The sequence below is a fragment of the Idiotropiscis lumnitzeri genome, chromosome 17 (genome assembly GCF_059441095.1).
Source record: "Idiotropiscis lumnitzeri isolate Australia: NSW breed Sydney's pygmy pipehorse chromosome 17, RoL_Ilum_1.0, whole genome shotgun sequence".
In the NCBI taxonomy this organism is placed as follows: Eukaryota; Metazoa; Chordata; class Actinopteri; order Syngnathiformes; family Syngnathidae; genus Idiotropiscis; species Idiotropiscis lumnitzeri.
This window is the reverse complement of record NC_142407.1, coordinates 16,354,255-16,380,914: the sequence shown is the minus strand read 5'-3', so window position 1 is coordinate 16,380,914 and position 26,660 is coordinate 16,354,255. Positions and strand designations below refer to the sequence as shown.

At 44.7% G+C, this 26,660-nt stretch overlaps 1 protein-coding gene across 1 annotated transcript in view; it reads right to left on the bottom strand.

Annotated features, from left to right (window-relative positions):
- Positions 1 to 26,660, bottom strand: part of zbtb16a (zinc finger and BTB domain containing 16a) — an 89,720-nt gene that overhangs the window by 16,291 nt on the left and 46,769 nt on the right. Inside the window, exon 4 of the mRNA XM_088279851.1 lies at positions 19,194 to 19,280. Coding sequence (XP_088135977.1) covers positions 19,194 to 19,280 — 87 coding nt within the window. The remainder of the gene's footprint in view (positions 1 to 19,193; positions 19,281 to 26,660) is intronic.

The following is a 26,660-nucleotide window of genomic DNA, read 5'->3' as shown; positions in this document are numbered from 1 at the left end:
GCTGAGGACGGACGATGGGAGAAAGCGGGAGTACGTCACTTTTTATTACGTATACAGTAAATTGGAACCAAGAAAAAAAAAACTAACAATTTGCAGGTCACAATTTGATGCCAGCCGCTAAAATGATTCAATTTGGTTCATGGACAAGATGCTCAATTGACATTTTTATTTCAAACTCATTTTACATGACCCTAAAAAATTTGAGATTTATAGATTGTAATCTTCAACCCAATTTTGGTTCAAAATAACCCAAACTTCTCAAAACATACCAGCATTTTTTTCCTTGGAGTAGATTTCAGATAAGGAATATTACTAGGGAAGGGCAAGTATCGAAACCAGGTATCGGGTCATCATGGAGGTTGTCGATACCGGCCACAAATGCGTAGGGCAAAAAGAAATAAATAAATAAATCTGACATGAAGTCCTCCTTGGCACTAGTTAGAGAATTAACCACAGCAAACCAAAAGGTTCAATCAAAGTTAGCTAGCTTAATGCTAGCATGGCTTGATAGACGTTCACAATAGTCCACACTCGCCAAATATGGCCGACATGTCACAGACACGCTGCACAAACAGCAAGTGCACGACAACTGAAATGCTCTGATCACTTGTGCAGAAAAACACCTCATAAACTCGACTTTTATTACATTGATTTCCCTTTTATGGGGAGCAATCAAAGAAGGTTGAACGTTAATTATCGGATTATCAGATGCGAGTTTACAAGAGCAGAAAGTCGCTCTTGCACCACTGTGAGGCTTTGCGGCTTGAAAAAAAATAAAATAAAAATAAAAAGATTCAAGTCAAATGGAAGATGTGCAGGAATAAGCTGAACGCTCCTTTTTTCTGAGTGTCTGCGAACGCATCGTGACACGTTTTGGGCTTGAAACACGCTCACTGCATTTGCGCAAAGAAGAGCTGGCTCTACTGCAGAACACACCTTGATTAGAGAAAATTAAGTGCTACAAAGCATACTGCCGGCGACCGAGCTGTGTGTGTGCCTCTGATGGATGAAGAGAGTGGCGGAGAGATAAAAGAAGAAAAGACGGGAGAAAAGTAGTTGACCCAGAAGGTCCATTACAGTGTAAAATTGAGTCAGCCTGAAGTGACACCGAAGAGGAAGCAGTGGAGGGGCCGGTGTGGTCTGCGGGGGTGTGCGTGTGTGTGTGTGCGGGGGTGTGTGTGTGTGTGTGTGTGTGTGTGTGCGTGCTTTTTCGCCTCAGTCCTGTTTGGCTGTTTTGGAATAATTTAGCTCCCCTAACCAGCCTCTCGCTCTGTCTCCCGCATCTATTTATAAAGATGCCCGGGCCCCTGCCTGGCCACGGCGGCGCTGGCGCATCCTTAATGGTGGCGAGTGGAGTGGCAGGGCTGCTGTTATTTAAGTGGGGGACGGACGAGGGCGGTAATGGAGAGCAATACTCCCCAATGGGAGGTGACAGCTTCCACTGGGCCGGGCGGCGCTAACTGTGCCATAATGTCAAGCATACTGTACGATCTCACGGTCTGATTAAAATGTCTTCAGTCCCCAGGCAAAAAAAAAAAATAATAATCAAGTTTTGTTATGACGGGATTTATTGGATACGTTCACTTTTTTGGGGAGGTCAAATATTTGTCCGTTTTTTGTGCGGCAACAACATTGAGGCCGCGGTGCAGCCGCAGTTAATGAGGCGGCGATCTGCGCGACCTCAATGCAAGGTGTTCAATCACAGGCCATTGGCGTGGGCCTCCGCCTCCATGACTGCGAGCGCTCGTGACGTCCATGACGTTGCGTTGTGATATGACCCGAGCAATACGTGCAAAGGAACTCTGTTGACGTGAGGGGAGGGGCTTCATTTTGTTATGCTGTAGCTTTTTTTTTTGATTGTTTGACAACCTTTTTGAGTGGGCGTCCGTTTCGTGTGGATTTTCACTGTCCCTTATCACTTCCAAACAGTTGACGCTCCATGTACTACTTTCCTATTTACACGGCATCTTGAGGCATTTCAGAAAGAGCACAAAAAATGCAAAGAGGTTAGTTTTGCAAGCATCCTCAGTACATTTTCATCTATAAGGCATTTATTTGAAGAGTAACTTTGCCGATTCTATTAAAGGCATTTGGGATAGACGCAATTATGAAGATTCTTAGTGGGGAGTCTTGAGTGACTCCAAATCTGAGAAATAGCTCTCAGTATGAGGCTGCGCAGTTTATAGATTATGGCAATAAACATTCAACAGATAAATGCTGGCAAAAAATGCATTTCCAAACATAGCAATTAATTGTATGCTAATCAGGGGCAGTAGAAGACGTGATTACTTTGAAATAAAGTGGAACGTGGACAGCGTGCAGCATAAATTAGTGAAAGCAATCTAATTGGACATTTTATTGCTCAAGTAAATGTGATCTGTGTTTAACAGCTACTTAAAGAAAAAGCCGTAATCTCCACTAAGTAGCATTGTAAACAACAATAAACACACAGTCGCCCGCATGTTTTATATAGAACATCGAAACACAATCGCTCATGCGAGTCCTTGGAGAAGCAGCCGGTCGCAGGCACGGAATTGAAGAAAAGTTGTTTTTGTTGCGTCTTTGCCTGGCGGTTTTTCAGTCGGGTGGCGATAACTCAATGTGTGTGTGTGTGTGTGTGTGTGTGTGAGGGGGTTCTTAGGAGCGAGTGCGGATGCTGCAAGACCAATGACGGCCGGCGAGATTAATGCCACCAGATGCCATATTAATTACCCGAAGAGAATGTCATCACGGCCATATGGCGGCTCCACCGGCCATTGGCTTGACAGCGAGTCTTTTTTTATTTGCGCGGTCACGCCATCTGACTGGAACGTTGCGCTTGCCCGATGTTATGGAAATTACAGTTAGCGGGCACAGGAAGGATCCAGAGTACCGGCTAAATGTCGGAGTAGATCGGAATACAGTAAAACGTCGCTAGTCATGCGGGATTGGACCAAGCCTTGCTGCAAAACTTTGCTGCAAATATTTGAGATACAGACGCACTTTAGATTAGGACCCGATGTATTATTTTATTTATTTTTTCATTTATTTGTACACATTACAACATAAGACAAAATTCAAACACCACCCTCGCCCCCACACAAAATAAATAAATAAAAAAATTGGCTGGAATTTGGTCATTTTAAATACTTAAGAACAAAAATATTATGCCTGTAATTCATACCTTGATAGTTGTTTGAAATGTGCTTTTGAAACCCAAATTATACAGTTGTACAGAAGAAATATTTGGCGTTCTACAAAAATACTAAGCGATATTTATATTGTTGTACAGGTGGCTAAAAAGGGAAGCGTGTAGAGTCTCAGTGAATGAAATGCAAAAACGATCATTGCCTCTGAAATATTATTGATATTCCCTCTCCTTTGTGTTATCAGAATCTCATCTTACATGGCAATTGCAGTGAGTCGGTCAATCGCTCGGTGGACGGGTGTGAGTTGCTGACTTTAATTTGTTCCCGATTGTCCGGTGCAACGGGCCCAATTATTTTGCCACCTTTCTCAAATGAATTCCCATTTGTTCAGCATGTATACATCCACGCGAATGAGAAAATCCACACGGCAGGTCACACCTGTGTTCTTCGGTTCGATACATTCCCGCCCTCAAGCGACTCCTCCCCTGCTGTACTGCAGGGGAAATAAATTCCGCAGCATCACCCGCGTTTGTGTGTTTCCCACCCGCTCGCAGACGCACAAACTGTAAAGATCATAAAGGAGGCATGCTGGGAATTAACGTCAGCGTGAGCAACGGCAACGGCGGCCTTTTAACATGATTCACGGCGACACGGCCGCCCGAACGGCGGATCCTTTACAAAGACGGACCTAGCTCGCCGTCCAATCCATCCCACCAAGCCCGCCGCCGCCGCCGCCGCCGCCGCCATAACGCCCCAGCCTGCCTCGCTCCCTCCCCACCTTCCAATCCCCACAAATCCGATTTAATCAGACAACTTGCGCAGTGTGGCTGGGAGTAAGAAAAAGGATAATTAGTAAACAGAGGAGCTCCTCGCCAGGCTTCATTGGCATTTGCGCCAGGTTACTGTGTCGCATTTAAAATGCCGTCTGATGAAGTCTACAGAATCAAACCATTTGTTACTCCTATTGAGGAGGCTTCGGGCTACTGGCAATTAAATTGGAATTAGCGGCGGGGAATGAGATAGGGCAGATTCATAGCGAGCAGGGGAACAGAGAGGCCTCTCTGTCTGGACTTGGCTCGGAGATTGGACGCCGCACACGTTTTGTTTTGTTTCCGACGCCACGCCACTTATCTTTTATTCATCAAAAACGCGCCTGTTGCAGTCTCATGAGCTATAAGAGTGGCATAAAAAAAAAAAAAAAATTTGACCTTTTCAAACATAATAATGTTCATATTTTGTTTTGACTGATCCGGTGCTGCTGTATTTGATGATTTAAACCCGATGGCCAATGAGTGCACATGAACGGGGACATATTATGCAAAATTTAAAATTAAACAATTTGTAATGGACCATACACAAACGTGTGTGTGTGTGGATTTTCTTAAATGACTCACTACCCATCAAGTGTGAAATTTAAGCAGCACTTTGGCAAATTATGAACGATTCTTCAAAAACAGAAAAGCGTCTTCAAGTTGAAACTAAACAATGTATAAATATTTAAAAAGTATTTAAAACGGCCGCCGAGCTGAGCTTCTCCTTCCACTTAAACGGATGAAGGGCATTTCCAGCCAGAAAACATTCCAATGGAAGTGGCAGGTTGAAGCTTGCATTCAAACGCAGAATCTCAGCCCTGCGAGGCAGATCTGCCGACCACCAACACCGACCGAGTGTTCCCTGCAAAACGGATTATTTGGAAGAAATAAAAGAGCTTAGAAATAAAGTGTGTGCGTGTGTTTTAGGGGCGACACAAACAACGCAAATGCACTCAGATGCTTTCAAGGTTAAGCACGGAGCTGAAGTCCATTACGAGAAAGAGAGCAACGAGGACAAAAAACGCTAACTAAAGCATTTGGCCAGTTCTGGAAGGCGCATCGTACGCCGTCCGGAGTCGACGACGCAGCTGCACAGACGGCTTGCCACATTGGAGTTTTAAAACGGACACGTCGTCGCAGATGACAACCTCTTTTTGTTATGTATTTGAAGAAGGAAACATGAACATTATTTGCATCTTAAATGGCAAAAAAAAAATCTCAATTTGATTTTTCCAAACCGATTAAGCCCAACTCTCCACTGTGTTGTACATTTTCATGTCCAAGCTTTTCCATTCATTTCTTGGTATAAATTTGAGGCTTAGTGAGCAAGGCAGCCTGGGAGCGACTTATCCAGCGGCACCCATCAAGCGCCAGTAACCTCCACCTTCACCCCGGCGTCCTGCAAAGGAATCCCAAATCTGTCCTCGCCTTCCCACCATTGATTCTCCTCACTGGCCATCTGGACAGTGGGGGCCAGCAGTGGAAAAAGAAGAAGAAAAAAAAAAAAAAAGGGGGTGTATGGTGAGTGGAGTGGGGGGCACAACCCACATTAGTCACGGGCTCTTGGGTACTTCGACCTGTACACACACACACACATAGAAAATGACCCCTGAACCACCCCCCCCATCACTGAAGCCGCTGACATGGTCTTCCTGGTGGACAAAAGGCTTTTAGCACCTCGCTCTACTGTCCGACACGGACACGCCGGACAGGATGGGTGCTTGTTTTTTTGTTTCCTCAAAGGGGGTTGGGGCACTCGGGAACAAAAAAAGGATAAAGGCCGTTAAGGACAGGAGAGGGAGGAGGACATCTGAGCCGGTGCGTGTACGTTAAAAGTAATAAAAAAAAAATACAAATAATAAGGGTATTAGCTACAAAAGGCCACGCTATGCTTCTCAGGTCGGCTTACGAGAGGAAATGGCGGGACGAGGGCAAAGTCACGCTGCGACGAGCCGCGCATTGTGGCGGCCGTGGTCGTACAAGACACACTCGGGTGAGGCGGCGCTTTCAAAAGATATCGGAAAATGGGACAAGGAACAATATATATATATAAAAATATATATGAATTTTTTTGGTCCCATGTAGCTATCGTAGGTATCCCAAATATTAAGAACGGCTCTCAGTATGAAACGGCAAGTAAATATAAGCCATATTGGCTTTGTATATATTTTTGGCTCTCACGAATGAAGAGTTCATTCAAAGTCTTTTTTTCTCTGCTTGATGAGTCATAAAAAAAAAAAAAAGTGAGCACCAAATAAAATGTGATATTATGAAAGAGGCATTCAGGTGCATCGGGCGCCTCCATAAAAGCCCAAATTCGATGATGTGTGGTGTTTACGTACGTTTGCGGTGAACAACATTAGCCTTAAAGGCCGTTTCATTAGCGGCTGCTCAATGGAGGCAATAAAGCGCGGCTCAGCCAGCTGTGACCTTGGAGCCAAAATGGTGGACGTGGCCGACTGCGCGAATCGAGCGGGCGCAGAAAGAAGAAAAAAAAAAGCTTTTTATTTATTGATATCGACCTCACGCGTGTGTCCATCAAACGGCACTGAGGGGGGAAAAGGCGGCGGAATGAGGGGAAGCTTTACAGTGCTGCGCCTCCATTTGGCTTAATTCCATTTGGAGGAAATTGATTTGGAGATGCTGGAGTTTGTTCTCGCCGTTACTGCCTTGCTGTCTCAGACCTTATTTCACTCGCTCAACAACAGCATCACCAGGCGAACAAACAGGACGTGACCCGGCATCGCAAAATGAGTCACAGTGACCGTTATCTCACAAATGAGAATTTGGCATCGTCAAAAAGACAAAGAGCTCAGCTTTACGTCAAACATTGAGTGACATTATTTGGACGGACAAGTATCAATTTCAAGCATTACTATTTGTTAAAAAAAAATCTTTCTCCAAATATGATATCATGTTTATTTGAATTTATTGCATAATTATATATTTCTAATATTAACAGCGTTAAGAATGTTGCAATGTGTCGTAAAACAAGATATTTTCTCATTTCCGGAATTTCCTTTGAAAACACTTGACATGGAAATAGAGCAGCCTCCTACAACAGAGAGAGTCCAAACATCAATGTCACTTGGACGTCATTCCTATTGTCGCTCAGTGTCCCGAGGTCCACTTTTGTTCCGAGGAGGAAAGTCAAAAAGCGGCCCAAAGGGAGGAAAAAAAAAAAAAAAAGATTTCCCGCGGAGCTTGTTGCTAGCACGAGTCTATCTGTTACTTTGAAAAGTCGGATAAAAAAAAGGGCTTTGGAAAATAATAAACAAAAATCAAGAAAAGGGGGAAAATAGGAAACAACCACCAAGAAAGCAAATGAGGATAAATGAAGAGAAGAAACAGGCTGATTTAAACCGCATTCTTAAATACAATAACCCCCCCCCCCCCCCCAAATGTCTCAGTTGAGACATGCATCAGAGCAGCGAAAATGAAAAAAAAACTCCACCCAAGGTGGATAAAAATCACACGTATACATAAATGTATCACATAAACACTCTTGCAATGTACGTAACAAAAAAGTACAAATACTTCAATACTGTACTTGAGTAGATTTTTCCCATATTTGCACAACGTTTCTCCATTCAATGCATCTCGTGCACACCTGTCACCACTTAAAGTGCAGATGTGCAATACTTCCAAGGACTCAAACGCAACTCAAATATAAAAACGCATCAGGTGAAGATAATGACAGAGGGTCATTTTTTACTTTTTTTTTTTAACAAATGCGAAAGGTTGCATTGTTGGCATCACTGGAAACGTACATCGAAAATGATCGTACATAAACCTCAAATTGGAACGGACGCACTTGGACCTGCAGTTTAAATCCACCCTAAATGATGAGTTGAAATAAAGCCAGTGTCATGTTTAAGCCTGCTGGCCACAAAATTGGCGAAAAATGCAGATAAGACTGCACTCAATTGCTCCTGCAGGACTCTTCCAGTCTCGTGGATTAGCGCCAGATAATCATATAACGGCCATGATAGTGCCCATCCGCGCTCAACGAGCCCATAAAGTCAACTCTGAGTAAAGAGCAGCGCCGCTACACACACTCACAGACACACACTTGGAGATGGGGGGTGGACCACAGCTGCGTGGCAATGCTGCCTCCGACCAGCTGGGGGCACCACAGAGGCGGGAGTCCTCACATGACCCCGTGAGCACGAGTTGACGGGCAGTTCACAAGGGAGGGGAGAAAAAAAAAAAGCCTCTTATATGTTATGGCAGACACAATGTTGGCCGCCTCGCACGCGCTTAATGGCTGAGAATGGAGATTACAAAGTAGTTTAGAGGGTCAGGTGTTTGAGGCAGGGGGCTTGGGGTGTCAGTGAGTCATTTAGTTGATTTTATTATTTTTTTAAACACACATTCCAGCATGGGAAAAGCACTGGGAAGGAATGCTGGGATACACCACACATGGCAGGACTTTTTTTTTTTTTTTAAATGTGGTCTTCAGAAGTAACATGTAACACATGTGCAGTGGTTCAATGACTGACGAGTGCCTCGACTTCAGAGTTTTTCAAGTGGAAGTTGTTCAAGTCAAAAAAATAAAATAACCCAAACACTAACCTAATTTGTCATCTCGTCGTCAATGGCACTGAATTAATTTTGTGTGCATTTCCGGTAAATCAGGATTCACAACCAAGCGCTCACACGCACACTAACCTGTCGCAGCTGAAGACGTTCATCACTAGGCCACACCCCTTAAAGGCACACATCCAGCAGACAAATAGTAAAGTAGGTACAGGAATATTTTGTACTTTATAGTAAACTCGTAAACCAAGGCCCCCCTGTGGATGACTAACTAAAAAAAATGGAGTTACAATAACGCAAATGTATGATCACATTCAGATGCATGTTTAATTCTCTTTTTTTTTTTTCTTACTCCACAAATTTGTAATAATATAGAATTTGGATGCAGTCTATTGGTTTTATATTCTGGAATAAAGCACTAACTGCAAAATTGCTGAAAAAGTGAAGCTTTGTGGATTTCAAAGGGATTACGTACAGCACTTTGTCAAAAATCTTTTTTTTTCTCTGACATTGAAATGATCAGAACTTTTGCTAAGAAAATGATTTCATTCGCCTTAGTGTCTCGATTAAACAACAACAACAAAATAAACAATACATGAAAAGAAAACGAAATCTGCACACTCCAAGCAACCGGCTTCCACTTGCAGCGCTATCTCGTCGTGACTTCCTCAAAGCCTTCCTTGGTCTTGGGGCCGTATTTCTTGGAGGGCAGAGCTTGGCAAATTATAGCATAGCGTGGGAGTGAGGGACCGCTAGCTCCGTGACCCAGACGAGACGCAATAAAGCGGCTTTTTCTCTGCCACCACGGCCAGAAAACAAACGAGCTGATACTCATGCTTAAATAAATAAATTAGTTCATAAAATAAAAAACAATCTTCAGACTCAAACATTAGCATGCAGGCATAACGTTTTTGAAAACTAGCATAAGCCATTTCTGGAGCTACTATTTTACTTTTTGGCATCACAAAAGGTCTTTAATTACGCACAAAGTATCAGTAATATGTTGTTTTAGAGGACTAACTAATATTATGTGAAGCGTTTTTGAAGACTGGCCCATTTAGCAACGTTAGCTCAACAGCAAACGTTAGCAACATCAGCCAAAAAGAGTCTTACTCATTTTTTGCCCCCCACTTAGCCCTATCAAAGATTTATAGCTCCTGACGGCTCTCTTTCAAAGAGGTCCTTGTCTTTTTACTAGCGTGTTGGCCTTATCTGAAATTTGTAACATTTGCCCCAAAGATTACAAGCAAAAGAATGGTTGACTTTTTTATGGGCGTAGAAAAAGTCCTTTAGAAATAAGTTAGCTTTTTACGACAGCGCAAGGCAAACAGACAGACAGTTGCTTAACTTATGGCCAGACGAGTAAATTATATGCAACAAGACAACCCAGTCAAGCGTGAAAAACATACTTTTCAGCTCATTTTTAGCACTGCCTCAATTTGCCCCCAAACGGTGAGGTTCAGGTAAAACCACAAACTTTTCGAGCTACAAAGTACACACTTTTCATTCGACTGCGACAGTCATTGATTAAAAAAACAAACAAAACAACTTCTTTAGGTTGAGCAGTTACAGCACCACAGGTTGACTTTTTTTTTTTAGTTAAAAAATGTGGACATTTGAAGATACAGGCTTTTCATTAGACAGCACTTGAGCATTAAAATTGCTTCCAGTAATCTGTTTTGAGCAGTCCCTCGAGTTGACTCCAAAAGCTTCTCTGAACCTTTCAAAGCTTAAAGAATAAATAAATAATTTTGTGTTTCTAATAAACAGTGAAAAATGCATTTAATTTTTTTTCGTTTTGTTGTTAAGTACGCCTTGAAAACATCGTACAAATAAAATAGACAAAAGTTGATCATTTAAGTGTGGATTCAAAACAAAAGTAGTACTCTCATACGATTGGCATCCCACTAAAACATGATTGACGGTTTGGGCCCCGACATCAACTTGGGAGCCTCTTTCTTCAGAAGTACATTAAGTAGGTAGGGAAACCCCCCCCCCCCCCCCCCCCCGGAGGCTAATCAATGAGGCACAAAAGCCCAAAGCGCCATCCAAATGAAACGCAGCCATTTTGAAAACAGACTTTCTCTTCTTCTTCAGCATGTTTAGGATTCCTGGCCTTTCACCTGACCTCGGGGGCGAGTAGCTGTAGGCTCGCCGTGATGGAGGTTAAAGTGTAATCCCGGCCCTGTGACCACAAAGGCTTTGGGCCCCTGAGGGCCAAGGACCAGCCACATTTTCGGAATTGCAACGTTATCCCCGCGCAAAGCCTTTGCAGAGAGCACAGATCTAAGACTTAGGACAGTGGAGTGACGCTTTGCCTCACAAAAATTTCAATGAAACACCCTCAGATTTATTTTCTCAACAATCGGAAACTACAAGCAAAACCAAACAAAAATCAATTTATCACTGTAAACCCCCCCCCCAAAAAATTGACTACACTTTATTTCTAGGAATAAAGCTTTGATGATTGCAATTGTCAAAGTGTCACTGTCCAGACAAAAGCAAGTCCAAATCCCGTTTCGGCGTCAGAAAACTGGCGAGTCGGGATTGTTCTTGACCTGAGCGCATTTTCTGTTGTTTTTTTAGATTAGTGGGGCTGCATTGAACATTTTTGGGTTGACTTCTCTTTTAATGTTCAATTATGTTGACTACAACAGTTGTAATAACTTTTTTTTTATGGAGTAGTGATTCATTACAGCAAAATCAAGATTTCTTTTCAACCTTAACATAAAAAAGCAAACAAAATAGCAAAAATATGGATTTTTTTTTTTACCTTCCATTAAAAAAAAAAAAAAAATCAAGACATTTTTGGGGGCTTTGTTAATTATTTGAGAGAGCGCCTTTGAGATGTGTTTTTAAGATCAAACTTTCTTCAGACCGAGCGGTCGCTTCGCCAAACATGACCAGAATGTATTTATTGGCGTTGATGAAAATTGCTATTGAGCAAGAACAAGCCACTTTTGGACAAAAACGTGTTGACGTCCGACCATCTATTAATGGCGCTAATTGCCACAAGTGAGGTATTTCGCCGATATTGTGTCGTGCTAATTGCTTACTCAAGTCATTCATGAAAAAGCCTTTCCACAGCGGCGTGCCTGCCCCATTAGCATGAGTTTGATTCCATGGGGAGGCCGAAGGGAGAAACCTTAACAAACGCTTTTGAGCTGCTCACCCCAACGCTAGCGAAAGAATTTGCGCTTTAAAGAGCGGCTTGAGAAGACGGGAGAGAAGTGAAGCCGACCAGAGAATAGCTTGAATTGACGCCTCCTCCATTTTCCCATGCAGAAGGCGAGAGGGAGGGGGGGGGGGGGTGCCGCGGGGTACGGGGGCGCTGGGGTGATGTGACACCAGTGTCCGGGTGTTTCCACTGTACAATAGGAAGCAGATTTGCAGAAGAGCTGACCCTTGACCTCTAAAGCCTCCGAAAGGGTGCAGGGCGCACCCTCAGCACGCCCCCCTCACCCCAAATCAATCAGAGCCTGGACTGTAAGAGGACACTTACGGGCGGGACCCCCACCCAGCCTCAAACATTCCACGCCTGGAAATGTGTTTTTTTTTTTTTTTTCTAGCAGCAGAATTCTAATCTACTCAAAGCTTGGCTCGATCTTTTAATTCCTTCAACTTAATGCCACACAGAAGCGTTAATGATGTTAACTCAAGACGCATTAGGCGACCGATGCCTTTGTTTCCCATTAAAGTTGCTCAAGGTCAGCCGGCACATTTGGGTGGTGGCGAACATCTGGCGGGTGACCTCGCGCACTCTCGCACCAGCATATGTCAACTCATACATAATTAAATGCTAAATTAATTTCAAAGAGACAATTTTCACATTAGAGCGTTGCCATTACGAATGAAGGTCAGTGCGCTACAATGATGGCTGCTCACACAATGCCGTACCAGCTTGAACACACACACACCCCCACACACGCACACACACGACGCAATGGCAGTTGTTTGGTACTTCAACAATGTTTAACTCCAAATCAAGTGTGACTGCGAACACTTGGCCTCTGGAGTCAGATAAGACATGGCCGCCCAAATAGATTGGCATTAATTATTAATGAACGCCCGCACAACTTCTTATCATCTGGTATAAAGATAAATATTTAGCGCCCACGCCGCTTGTAAATGTCTCTTGTAATTGCTTTGATGAGCCCACAATTAGCAGCAGCGGCGGCGCGAGCACGCGAGTTGAAACGCCGACTGAGGCCAAAGCCGGAAATCAGAGCAATCTCGATACGGTTTCATAAACAAGAAAAATATTTTCATGTGTTTTAACTCCACTATTGAATGTCAATAACATTTTTAGTATTCTGGTATTTTTATTATCACTTTGGTGCACATGATTGCCGCATTGGATACTATGGATCACAGTATTCTGGTGGCTCGTTTGCTCGAGAGCGGCTCAAATCCTATTTGGCAGGTGGAGCTTTTGGTGATAGCCTTGACGCACTCTGCCCCACTGTGGTATGGTATACCACAGGGTTCAATTTTGGGGCCCTTGCTGTTTTCTATGTAGAAAAAAAAAATGTAGCAACAAAAGCATTCCAGGTGGCTTCCCAAAAGTGCAGTGTGGAGCAAGAATGTCACCTAATCAGGTGACCTGCAGCTTCCCTCCTCGCCACACACCTGAGCAAACACGCCTGGTGACCTTTTGCCACCGCTAGTAAATAACTAAAGAGGAGAAGGGTCAAATAAAATATCCAGCCTAGTGACTAAACCTGAGTTTTAAGTACAGACCCATTTCATATAATAAGCATTCAAATGAATTTCATTCCAAAATCCTTTGAACACATCACAGGCAATTACAGGAAAGTGTGATGTTGCCACGACAACACCGGGTTTTCTAGTTGTTGTGTGTGTGTGTGTGTTTTTTTTTAAATAACTCCTTGAAGAACTATTTAGCAATCTGTAATATTTGTAGACCAGAAAATTGCATTCTCTTGTGGCGCTAGGCTAGCATTGACGAAACTCGTAATTGTGTGCAGTTCTTGAAGAACATCTTGGTGGACCAACCTGCTTCATTTTCATGTAGCGCAAATGTTGCCATTCATGCGAATGTTGCCATCTTTAATTGAGTGCAACGCTTGAACAAGCAAGATACCAAAAAATGCGTATTTTCGTATCGACGTCAATTCACCTAATTCGTGGTCGAGAGTCTCAATGGACCAGCCAGGACAGTTCTTAGGTCATGTTAGCACGAGCATTGCGGCAATGTTATTATTTGAAGCCATTCAGTGGTCTATCGTTTCGGTGGAGCAGCCTGCACTGCGCTCGTGGTAACGTTAGCATCGGTGACAACGTTAGCATTCGGAATCGTCTGCAGTTATGGTGCAAAGAATAGCAGCTGTATCGTTGCCATGGCAACCTCTTGTTCAATATTTTACTTTCGGTATCGATGGACCGACCGGGACCTGGCTAGGACTTTCGTCGGCCATCTTCATTACCGAGGTTACTCGATGCCACGGTCAGGAAGTAAATTAGCGAAAGCTGGTGTCACTAGGCAACTAGACGCGATGCTTCTTTTGTTTGGGGTGAAAGGTTGGAAGCACTCCTGCTAATCTCGCTTCACAATTAAGGAATAATAAGGACAGAAAGAATGGCCGCTATTGTGAGCGCGCTAATCGAAAGGGTATTTGCACTGTAAATGGGGGGGGGGGGGCGTTGATATTTTAACACTCTCCTAAGATGTCGGCAAACAATCGGCGATGTAATTACAAGGGGAGATTTACTTGGAATAACAGCGCAGACAAAAGAAAGCGTCGTCATTGTTGATGGCGCGTCGCTCGCTTTCACGCCTCCCCAAGATTAAAATGCAACAGGGGATATCGGGAAGGAGCCTCATGATGTCCACCTTTTCCTTATCTTATACCATAGAAATCCCGAGATACTGTCGCAAAAATGGACCCACAAAGTCGTTGGTATCAAACGGAAAATAAATATCAGACTGATTTCCCAGATCAGTGAGGTAGCAACCTTACCAATAGAAAGATAAAATACACACAAAAAAAATCATTATTAGGCAAAACGACAGAACTATCAAAAAAATGAAAATAAAATTAATTAAATCATAAAGCAATAAATAGATAGAAATAAAAAAAAACCCTAATAAAAATACATTGGGAAATTTCTATAACAAAAATAAAAGAGAAGAGAAAAAAAAAGTCTCACCACATTCACACACAAAGAAAACGATTTGGTTGTCCAAAACAAGATGCAAATGCAGTGCGGGGGTTTCGTCGAAAGGGCGACGTCCAGGGGAGTTAAGATGGCCCGACAAGGTGGGGGCTCGTCCTCCGGGCAGCGCGAGGAGGCCGCTAAGGATATTGGCCGACCAGATTTGCGCCGTGTCCCGCTGACTTCCATTTTATGGCCCGTGAATCGCGGCGCCCGCTGGGAGTCCATAATCCGCCCCTCCCCGCCTGCCGCCTGCCCGGGCCTCATCAATTTATTGCTCTTTCTGGATGTGTGGCCGCCGTCTGCGGATTCACCCGTCCCATCCCAATTTGTTCGTGGATCCCACCCACTTCTAAGAATTGCGACTCGCTCCAGGACAAGATTTTGGCACCGCGCCGCCTCAATGGGTCTGCGGCCACCAGTTGGGAGGGATTCGGCCGGGCGGCGGCGCGGCCCACTCGGGTTGTTTCTCAATGAAAGCCCTCAGCGCCAACTCTCATTCAGGCCTAATTTCTCGTTTACGTGCATCTCCTCCGAGCTTCTCTCGGTTCTGCGCGGCATCAATCAGCGCTTTTCCTCCGCCTCGGAAAAACTCATTTAGATCTTATCGGGGGGAAATTTGTTTGCGGAGGCAGCACACAAGTGACTGTAGTCAAGGTAGCCCCACTTGATTTCATTTAGCGGCGATAGCGTCTCGGACCACTTGTACTCGGATTATTTTGGGAGACGAGCAAGGGAGGACGGATGCAAGGAAAAACCGTTGAAGGAGGGAAACGGAATATTAGAAGCGAAGCAAAAACAAGATTTTTTTTTTTTGGACTGGATGCTTTCTCGCTGTCTGGTTTATTTTTATTGTGCAAGATGGCGAGTATCAAAAGCACTCACATCATATTACTGTACGTTATTGTGCTAGCATATTTGCCCGAGCAGGACCAGCGTTCCACTTATTTATTTATTTTGTCCTATTTCTATTCGTTCTGCTTACTTCTCTTGTGCAAGGTAGCAGTTAACAGGAATATCGAGTGAATTAGATGATAGAAATACATTGCCCGTGCATGATTAGCACGACGCAGACTTTTCTGATTATTTTTATTGTGCAAGTTGGACAGAATGTGAATCATTACTTGTGTCCGTGATTGAAAAAAAAAAAAAAGTTGCACAACATAGTTTGTAATTAAGGTAGAAAAAAAAATGAGTTTGGCTTTGTATTGTAATTCGACACATACACTAAAAGTTTGATCCCCGCTGTGCTTGCTTATTGGCATTTACGTTCCTGCGACAATGTCCGAAGTCTCCTTGTGTGTTCGCTTTGTGTACGGCAACCCTAATGCTCCCTGACAACTTAATAACATCACAATTAAGTCGATGCAAAACAGATGCCGGGCTCGTGTGATTTCAGGCACTTTGGACGTCGCCATCGGCCTCATTTGCTTGACGGACGTGACCGCCGCTTATCGGATCCTCGTTCGGGACCTTGTTGTTGTGCCTTTTCAGCGCTTCATGTTCTTCTTCATCTCTCGCTGCACTCCCCGCCGCCTCGCTGCAGCCAAACTATTCCTGGCTTGAGAAAAGAAAGTGTTTACTCTGGAATCACGCTGCGCTCCCACCGCCGTCGCCCGCGAGGCGCTTTGCATATTTTCCGCCCATATTACGAGGCTTGAAAAGGACGAGGTGGGAGGAAAAAAAAATAAAGTGAGAGCCATTGAAACAGGCGACGAAAAGGACCCCCCCCCCCTCTTTGCTGCTTTCGTCGCGTGGAGATGATTCACGTCTGAACAGTCCCGGCCGACAAAGTTGTGCCAAGGCCGCCGGCTCGCAGTCACACGGGAGTGGCTGTCGCCTTCGCCTTCGCCGCGTCGAGTAACTGCTCATTTGGTGACGCGGCCTTCGCTCACTCAAGCCGCATTTCTATGCAAATTACAAGTCGCGCCGGCAAAAGCTACAATCGGAAACAAAACAAATCCCCCCCCCCGTCTCCGTCTCTTCCACACGCAAGCTCCTTCTGACCTTTTGATGCCGTTTTTTTTACACTCGCATTGCGCGGCGTCACCTTCAAGCGATCGAGTCAAAGCTTCCAAGCAACCGCCTTCTCATTGTGTCACGATTGTGTATCGCACAAGTGTCGTTGGGCCGCAGGATGCCGTGCCAATCTATAGAAGACGGAAGAAAAGGAGCCCGTTTGGCACAATAAAGTAGGAAAACTAAAAGAGGGGAAAAAACAACTTATGCAAACTGGAAATGCAGTTTTGGAGGGATTCTACATCACCAACACAATCAAATAATCAAAAAGAGCCTAAAATGGCCGTCTCAAAGCAAAATGGCCGCCTTTTGGAGTTTTTTTTGGGTATGGCTTCTCGAGATTTTCTTGTTTTGGGGGGTCTACTCATAATAGGCATGCCAACTAAACTTTTGTTGCAATGTGAAACTGGCTTCAAGAATTCTGATACCGGTAATCAGATCCTGTCCGGTACTTGGTACTCCTAAAAAGACACCGACACCACGTGACCTGCCTGATGTCCTCTCAGTTGTGTGGATTACTGTTTATTTGTTTAGTAGTTTAGAGTTCGTAGATGCAAAATGGCGTCCTGTGTGGATCGAGCACAGTCTATGTTCTCCTTCATCTACGTTCTTTTGCATAATCTTGGTCGTCATCTGTCCATCCATTTTCGCAACCGTTTCTCCGGGCGCGCTCGAGCAGATCCCAGGCATCGCCGGGCAGCAGGCGAGCTACACCCTGAACTGGTTGATGAGAGAAGCCACTCCGCTCACTGTAATCAACGAGAGTTCCCGAATGCATCCTCGCATGCTGCCGTCTGACGAGCGGAGAGTGAACGCTGCCCGCCGCCAAAACATCCTCCCCACGGTTTGCTGGTTGACAGTCCTCAAAAAAAAAAAGACCCGGCTAAAATTAGCCCCGGCTGCGCATGTTGCATAACAGCCCGAGCGCACATAAACAAGACAGAAAGTAAATAGGCTTGGAGTTGGAAATATGACAGCAGCGGGGTTTTATTTTGGTTTTGAGGATGAAAGCTTCCTCGACCGCCTGGGAGAATGTTTGCTCACAAAAGTCCCAGTTTAGCGGCAGAGATTTACTTCTGGTATTCTTGGAGTACTTTTATTATTTTCCATTACTTGTAAAAAAAAAAAAAAAAAAAGGGGAATATTTGTTGTTTATTTCCTACGTCGGAATTAAACGCCACGTGCTGTTTTCGCCGGGAATGACGATGACTTCAGGAATGCTTCCGCGAGCTCCAAACCATCCCGTGGTTTGATTTTTTTTTTTCTCCCCCCGTCGAGGTTGAGTCAGGCTGATCGCGCCGTGCCACAATAGCGACCATTCAACGCGGCGAGGCCAAATACTGTCGTCGAGAGGGCGTTGGGTCACCGCCGGCTACTGTACGCACATGACATGACAGCCTTTACCTTTCATCGGCAAACACAAAAGCCGCACTGAGATACGTTTGAATAAAGACATTGTTGGCTAAATAGAAGTGGCGCTTGAAAAAAGGTCACGCGCATAATACGCAAAGGGTCAGGAAACGCACATATACATATATAGTGCATATACACATTCACTATATTTCTTCTATAATTTCAAATGTACCTGCGGCAAAAAAAAAACAAAGAGAAAAAGTCTCTTTCACTAAAATGCAGAGGATGGATGGATTTTGGGGAGGGGCATTGTGTTGAGATTCGTTTAAAACGCTCGAGTACAAATGCCCCTTCAGATTGCAAATTTAGATTTTATATTGATAATATTTAGGCAAAATATTCCTCCAGTTGTACAAAACCTTTGGAATATTCCTACAATTTTGAATATAACCCCAACCTAACCGTAAGACCAATCATGTAATAATTCTACACACACAATTAAAAAAAGGAACAAAAAAATAAATAAAAACATGCATTTTATATATTGGCCACGATCACCATCATAACATTCAAGGATCAGACAAACTCAACCGAGCTTTCGAGTAGAGGCCTAAATTCGAATCCATTGAAATTTTGCAGAAAAATGTGCCCAAAATGTGACATGAAATTGTCAGGATAATTAACGGTGAATATGTGGGGGATTACAATATTCCCCACGGCCAAAATTGCAAAACCATCCGTCACTCCCTCACACCGACTGAAAATGAAGATCCGAGCGAGCACACCATTAGGTCGACTTAACAGCGACGGACATCCGAGACAATCCTGTCCGTCCGTCTTAATTAAACACCTCATTCCGCCTCACATCTGCCGAAGGAGGAGGATTTACTTCCTCCAATTTCCATCTTGGCACTCGCACTGTCTTCCCATCTCCGGAGCGGGAGGGAAAAGGAGCACGGCGATAAACAACACCAGACCTCGCCGACTTTTCCCGACTATGTCGTTTACTGTCGCGTCTGTTGTGATTTCGGGCTAATCCGGCGCGGTGCCATCTCGCCGTCCATCATCATCTCCGCCGAGCCGGACGAGGTTGGCCGACGCGGGCCCGTTGTCAAAAAGTGTACCGAAAGCGATACACGGAAGTGGTGTTGTCTTTTGTTCCTACCGGTGTGGATCTGCCGGTGAGCCTCCAGGGATTCTTCCGTCTGGAATTGAGCGCCGCACTGGTCGCATACGATGGCCTTCTCGCCAGCTGGAGAGCAAAAAGACCAAAGGAGAGTGGACTTTTATTACACGGCAGGCAACATGTAGACAACACTGCACAGCGAGAGGAAACATGAGTCGAACGCGCTGATAATGGAAACTGAACACAACTTAATCCAAAAAAAAAGATGGACATTCACGAAAAGACGACAACGCCAACAATATGAGCCAAATGCTAAGCACAGCTAAATTTGTTTGAAGCACGGATTAGCATTAGCTCGTGAAACAATACGCGACGCGTACTTGGCAAAGACGCCAAAATGGCGGGGAGGGTTTTTGCATTTGTGCAACAAAGATCCCAATGCTAAAATGTGTCATTTTAGTTCGGTGGGGAAGCCTTGCATCCGAGAGTAAAAATGATGAGGGAAATGAGTAAACTTTGTGTTACGTTCACATAGCTTGGCTTTATGACACTCCAATTAGCTTAATGCTAACAAAAGAAAATGTATAAAATAGATGGGCATCTTCGGCTTCACCGCATTACAACAATACGTAATTGATGCTCAAAACGTGGAGCAACACAGGTAGACAGACAATATAACAATACTCACAGCCATCTATTCTTTATCATAAAAAAAGAGCTCATATTCCTGCAACTCACTGAGTCAGATGTGAAACTCGTATCTGTGTTTTGCATTAGACTACCCCCTGGTGGCAAAGAAGGGACCTCACAATGGCCATTGAATTCCAGCAAAAAATGTGGCGCAAAATGACAACATTAGAAATGCCACTTGGCAAATCCGTTCATTTGAATTTGGAATTAGGAACGACATTTGAGCCATGACAAGCCGTAACAGCAACAACAACATCAAGTTGACTGAAAAATGGGTCGATTTGAATGCGAAACAAGCCGAAAAGATGTGGGTCGCTGCTGTTCTGGTTTCGGCGGCGATGAAAGTTAATCAGCCCACAGTCCATTTGGGTCAATTAATTTCAAGCACGTATTCAAATCAGAGTGCCTATTAATCTGTTGTCAACACAAACGGCTATTTTGTTGCTGATACAAACACTTTGCTGTGCTGCCTCCAGGCCGCCGATGTGTCACGTTCACTTTGTCGTGAGTGCGTACAAGCGTGTACGGCAATAAACGTACGCATACAGTGTGCACATCGCAGCAGAGTGCAGGCTAATTATGGTTTGACGGCCTTTGGCGCGGCGTACTTTACATGCCATACGCATCACACATCAACGCATGCACCAAGTGAACATCTGGCGGTTGTGTTTGTACGCCTGTGTGTGCGTGCGCACGCTCAGCGCCAGCACACGCCGATCTCTCCGTTTGTTCTTGGCCAGGCTTCCCGGGTTACGACACCTCCAGATAGCGCGAGAGAGCACTTTGGAAACAGGAAAGTGGTTCTTAGAGCGCAAAAATAAAAAAATACATTCAAAAAATGAAAAATGAGTGAGGGGGGAGAGAGATATTTTGTGATGTTTTGCAACCACGGTGACATGAGGGAACGGCCTGTACTGTAACGAGTGCAGACCGAAAAAGCAGAAATGACACAGAGCGTACACGACACTGTGTGCCTGCCAGAATGTGCTTATGCAACAAGTTATGCAAAAGAGAAAAAGAGGGAAAAAAAAAAAGGGCAGCGAGTGCGGCCGGATCGGGAAACACAACCTGAAAAGCGGCCAATCTGGGTTTCATCGGTGTTTATTTCCATTTCTCACACGCACAAAAAAACCCAACTCGGTGCTGACCATCTATTCAGGAGGCATCATTATTTAGCGTATGGCGGTGGCGACGGCGAGCATATGGCGGATTAGCAGCCACTTAACCTTTGCTGATCAAGACACGGCGTGCAAGCGAAATGACGCGGCACACGTTGACAAGCTCGCATCTGCATGAAAGCGGCAACGGAACAAAGCCGTCCGAGGGAAGAGCGCTCACTCGCGTTGGAATTCTGATAAGACTTGCTCGTGTCTTCATATGCAGGCGATTACATACTTGCGGAGTCAAGTCCAAGATTTTCTTTACAATAATAATATAAGACTTGCCACACAATGTTGCATTTTCACCAGAGGGACTGAAAATATAAATGTGAAATCATGGCAAAGAAATCAATGTATTCAAGTTATGTGCGCTTGGCAAGTGGCAACACAAGATGGCCGCCGGTGCCTTCATTTCTCGCTACAGCATCCTCAGGTTTTGATTCATGTTTGGGGGGGGGCGGCCATTTTGCCACTTAGCGTCCACTGAATATGACATCACAGTTGCTCGGGGCTCAGGTCACGACCAATCACAGCTCGTGCCTGCCAATGTCACGTGACCAAATTTAGAAAAAGTGTTTAGCTTGACAATCGTTGGAAACCTTCTCTGGCTAACGTTGGAGCACAAGCGTTTTCCATTGCGGAGGCTAAATCAGATCCCGTTTGTTGGGGGGGGGGGCAACCGGGCACAAATTGCTCCAGATTGTCTTTTATGCACGTACCCCACTTGAGCCTGTTTCTTTTCCATCATTCCGACAGCAGAAGGACGTCCCCTTTGTCGCGTTGGGAGAGCCGCCTTTTGTTAGCCGTGATATAGAACACTCGAGACAAAGATAAGAGCTGACGTGCAACCCCTCGGCCGCATCCAAAAAGCCCATACTTCCAAGTTGACCCGCTCGCCATCAAAGGGCGACCTGGAGATTTATCACTTGAATTTGGCAGTGAAAGTGGCGAGTGGCGAGGTACAACCACACACACACACATTAGCGGCTAGCGGGCTAACAAGTGACGGGCGCTTGGCGTGTACCTTGGCTTTCCCCACTCGAGCCCTTCTTCGGTGCCCCGCCACGACCTCGCACAAGTTGATCCTCCTTGAAGCGAGGCACTCGGCGGACGCCTCCTCGCAATTTATGGGCGGGTGCCACAAGCGGGGGGGCACGGCCCGCACTAAACTGCCTCCCGCCCCGTGCCTGGCCCATTTAGCACATGCCTCATGGCCTCCCACTAGACTCGCCGCTGCCATTTTGCCTTTTAAAAGCCGAGCTGATTTACTACAAATGACCTGGCTTTTACAATACCATAGGCGCCGTTGTGTTGAGCTTAGCCTCTGGAAATCCACGGCTGCCATTTTTATTTGATTTTTGTTCTTCTTCAAACCAGTTTAAATTGTCTCCTTTCACACCAAGTGGAGACCTGAAAGAAGCGCGGCGCAATCACGCAGGTTGATCTCATGGCCACCGGGGGCCAATGAATTCAGCGCCGCCGTTCTCTCTGATGTGGCATTTATTCATCCAAAGAGGCCAGGCACATTTTTCAACTTGAATTCATCAGCTGCCAAAATCAACATTGCGTGTCTGTAACTATCTATTCGGAATGCAAGAAAAAAACAAAACAAATTCTTTTACGAATTCCATTTTTTTTTTGTGCATGAGTACATTTGAAAAGTTTTATATTTTAACTTTAAACATTATTGGAGTTAAAGAGTGTCGATGAAATTTGGACAATGCATTTCAAAGACGAGACCTAATACGAAAATGATTACATTTTCAAAACCTTTACGTTTGTAATTGCATGCCCAGATTAGCTACAAATTTTTTTAATCACTCAAAACCTTAAAACGGATGCATCTTTACACGAACACGCTGAAAATAAAAATAACATGCTGTAATATGACTCCAAGCCAGTAGATGGCGATGCCACGTTCTGAATACAATACACGACTGCTTGTTTTTTTAGGATTATTCCAAACAGTTTTTTGAATACTGTTCATCAACACTGGCAGTGTCTAAAAATGGAACTTATCTTCTCAATGTGACAAGCAAAATAAAAAATATGGAATTTCCATCCGTGATTGGCATGCTAGCCCAGTGCAATTGCATTTCATTTTTTTCAGTTTGGAACTTTTATTTATGCATGTTTTTTATGTGATGCAATGAATTTTCTTAAACTTTCTATATTAATATGCAGGGTTAAACTGTTCCTAATCTTCGTAGCTAACAATCATCTGTTTTGTCTTCAAGTGCTGATCATAATCGTGGTACGACATTTTTTTTTTGAAGGTGGTATTTGGTGTAAAACATTCAAGAACCACCGGCGGAGTACATTGCAGTCCCTGCAATCCTCCAAGTTCCACAAACCACACGCGGCGCTTTTGCACGTGCGTGGTCGGGACGTAGAGGCGATCAGGTGTTGTGGAGCGGTGCGACAAACCACTTCCCGTTTCACTTCCTCCTCTGAGAGCTGTTGCACAAGAGAGCGCTGTTGTTATTTCATAAAGAGATGCAAAGTAAAAGGAGAACAAGGCACGGGAGGGCTGCCCTGCCGGAGTCCGAGAACGTCTTCCACTTTGGGCCCTAAAACAAGCGTCAGCATTTCTTGGGGCGGTGATTTGCGAGGGACTTTGTTTTTTTGCAAACCAAGCAAACTTGCGGAAGCTTTTAAGACAAACACCTTGAATGAATGTCCGATGATTCAGGATTGCAAGAAATCTTTGCGCGTATCGATAGTTTCATATCAGAGCTGCAACTCTGCATAGTCGCGTGTATTTTTTGGAATTATTGTTTAGTTTTTTTAATGTGGCATTAATTGACCGCTAAAAATTTTAACGCCACACACTATCGCCCTCAATTGAAGTTGCAAGTTGAAAGTACGAGCATTTGAATCCTTCGTACAAACTTTAAATGGTTCGACAAGAGCAGCTGCTTTTTGGTACAATATCCTGCGATTGAAATATTAGACGATGACTCGACTCATCGTGACGACTTTTGGTGAACGGGGTTCGGCTTTGGGTTAGGCAACACAGAAGCTGGACAGAATTTTGCCCAGCCAAGACACAAACTGCGGGAAATTAATTTCAAATTCTGGTCCGCGCTTCTACCAAACGTGACGACTTTCTTGCTGTGTGTGAACTTTGTGAAATACTAAAAGTGCGCTTGGACGTCATGTCGACGGAAGCTTCTTTTTGGCATCGCGCGGTCAACACTCCAACGCTTCAAGTAACATGGTCTCCAACTGCGCAATTCCAATTCCGTTCCGCCGCATTTTTCGGCACCATCTCGGGCAGACATCCGCAGGAAGATCAGCTACGTGACTTTGGAACGGAAGAGACACATTTAAGGTTAAGAAGTGCCTGAGGAAATGGAACTTGTGCGGATGCTAGCGCACTTTGTGATCACCAAAAGGATTGGATGTTGAAAAACATCCTCGTCATGAGCACCTTCGTGAGAATCGGACATTGAACGGAGAGATTGGATTCAAATTAGAGCAGCACACCGGTTGTGATTGGATTACGTTGAGGTTTCAATAACGGCGGTTGTGTTTCGACATACGATGACTTTGACGCATTGTCCAGCAATTCGCGGCTCACGTGGGAGTCATGTCAAATTTCCTGCGCAATAGCGCATTGTCCGATCGTTAGCTCGCACATTCCACGGCCTCGTGGTCTTCAAGGTTTCAACGCTTTGGGATTTGGTGACACGCACGCACCCCGGCATCTTTTGCTACTTGTTGTTGCAACCTACTTCCTGTCACAGGTATCTTTGTTTGCAACAGATGCCCTCCTTTGGGAGCGCCAGTCAAAACGGAATCTTTCATCAAAGACGCTCTCAGAATTAAACATCAGAGCGAGAGAGCCTGTCGCCGTTTGTAGCGACACAAAGTAGGCCATCACATGCAGCGAAACATTCACCCAGCATCCTTTGACGTGCATTAGGTTTCGTTTTTGTGGTTTTTTTGCCGTGGCCTTTTACACTTTTAGACTGGCATGAGAAGGCTTCAGTTGGAAAAAGGATGGAAAAAGACGGCTGTTTTTTGAGCGGCAATTTCTTTGGCTTTTGGATGATTTATTCATTTTTGGCCAGAAGAAGTCATGGAAAGGCAACAAATCCATTCCGGGCGGGAACTTCAAAGTAATGTTTCAAGCAGTTCGCAGCGAGTGTTAAAAAAATGATGAAACGAGAATCGGTTTTCGTGGACCGCTTTGCGTTTGTTTGCGTGTGCGTCGCCTTTAATGGACAAATTAGGACTTGTCGTCACCATTTTTTTTCTGGTTCTGTATTGCTTCGCAAGATTGAGATCTGACCATATTTTTGTCTTTGTGGTTTTCAAGCCCTATATTTTTTTTTTTTCACTCGCCGAGGTCTTTACTTTCTCACAACGTTTTGGACACATACTTTGGCACAACGCAAAAAAGGTTTCGTTCACACAGAAGACAAAAAAAAAACAACCTTGTGGGATATTCCCAAGTGACATGCCGCCTATGCAACTTTGCCTTCCTCCGGGAGGACGGGCTCGGCAATCCCATTTGGGAAGGCAGCGAGGCTAAATGGGAAATGAAAAAAAAGGCTCATTACGGCGACTGGACAAGCAATATCACACCCAGTGGTTTTTAATTGTGTAAACAGTGTGTGTGTGTGTGTGTGTGTGTGTGGTGGAAGGCAGACAAGCAGTTTGGCCAAAACAGACGTTAACTAAATGTTTGCTGAACGGAAGTAATCCGTTGACGTAAGACGAAACGGTGTGACAGGAAAATCTTCAAAGATGAAAAGAGCCTCACATACGCCCAAGAGGAATCATCACCACAATATTAGTCGGTGTTCACGCTTTTATTCGCCTTCAAAACAACCGAGTATGAACCACTTGGGTTGGCGTCCCCTCCACCCTAAAAGCGCAACGCAAATCTTAGAACGCCAACCAACAACAATTCAGTGTTGCCACAAAGCTGTCGGAACATTTCGAGACAGTCCGCTACACTCCAATACCGAGTCGTTTGGTGCTGCCACAGGGAAAGGAATTCATTCGACTGCAACAATCAGTTAAGACTGGTGAGAAAGAAAAAAAATAAGAAATCATGGGTACACCGCGCTCATTCTTGGCGACTTGCACGATGCGAGACAATTCTCTCAGACCCTCCGCATCCTGGTCACCACCTCGGCTAGGCCATATTTCACATTCGCTTCTGTCAATTCTCGACTCAAAATTTGCCGATTTTGCGCACCCCTGTGTGACTTGATTACCGTGTTGATAATGGAAGCCTGAGCTCTTTGCATTTTTCTAAAAAGGTTGGCGACAACGGCCCCAAAGTACCATAAGATAAACTTCCATTTAGGACCAATGCTAAAATGTTGCTTGAAAGAAGAATTTTCGAGAGTCATTATTTTTAGCGCTTGCGCTCCACTTATGAGGGTAAATTGTAAATCGTTTTTTAGGTCAAACTCCAACACCTACGCCGACAACGCGACGCATCAAACACATTAAGACAACCATCAAACGTAGTCACAAAAGCGATGTCGGGAGCAAACAGTGGAATAGATAAATCGAAATAATCTGTCAGCGAGCGGGGTGCGCTGGGATTGTCTGGGGGGGGGGGGGGCACCGAGACGAGCCCATCAAAAGCGTCACAAACGCGCTTGGCTGGAGATGACTAGTCTGCGGTGAGGGG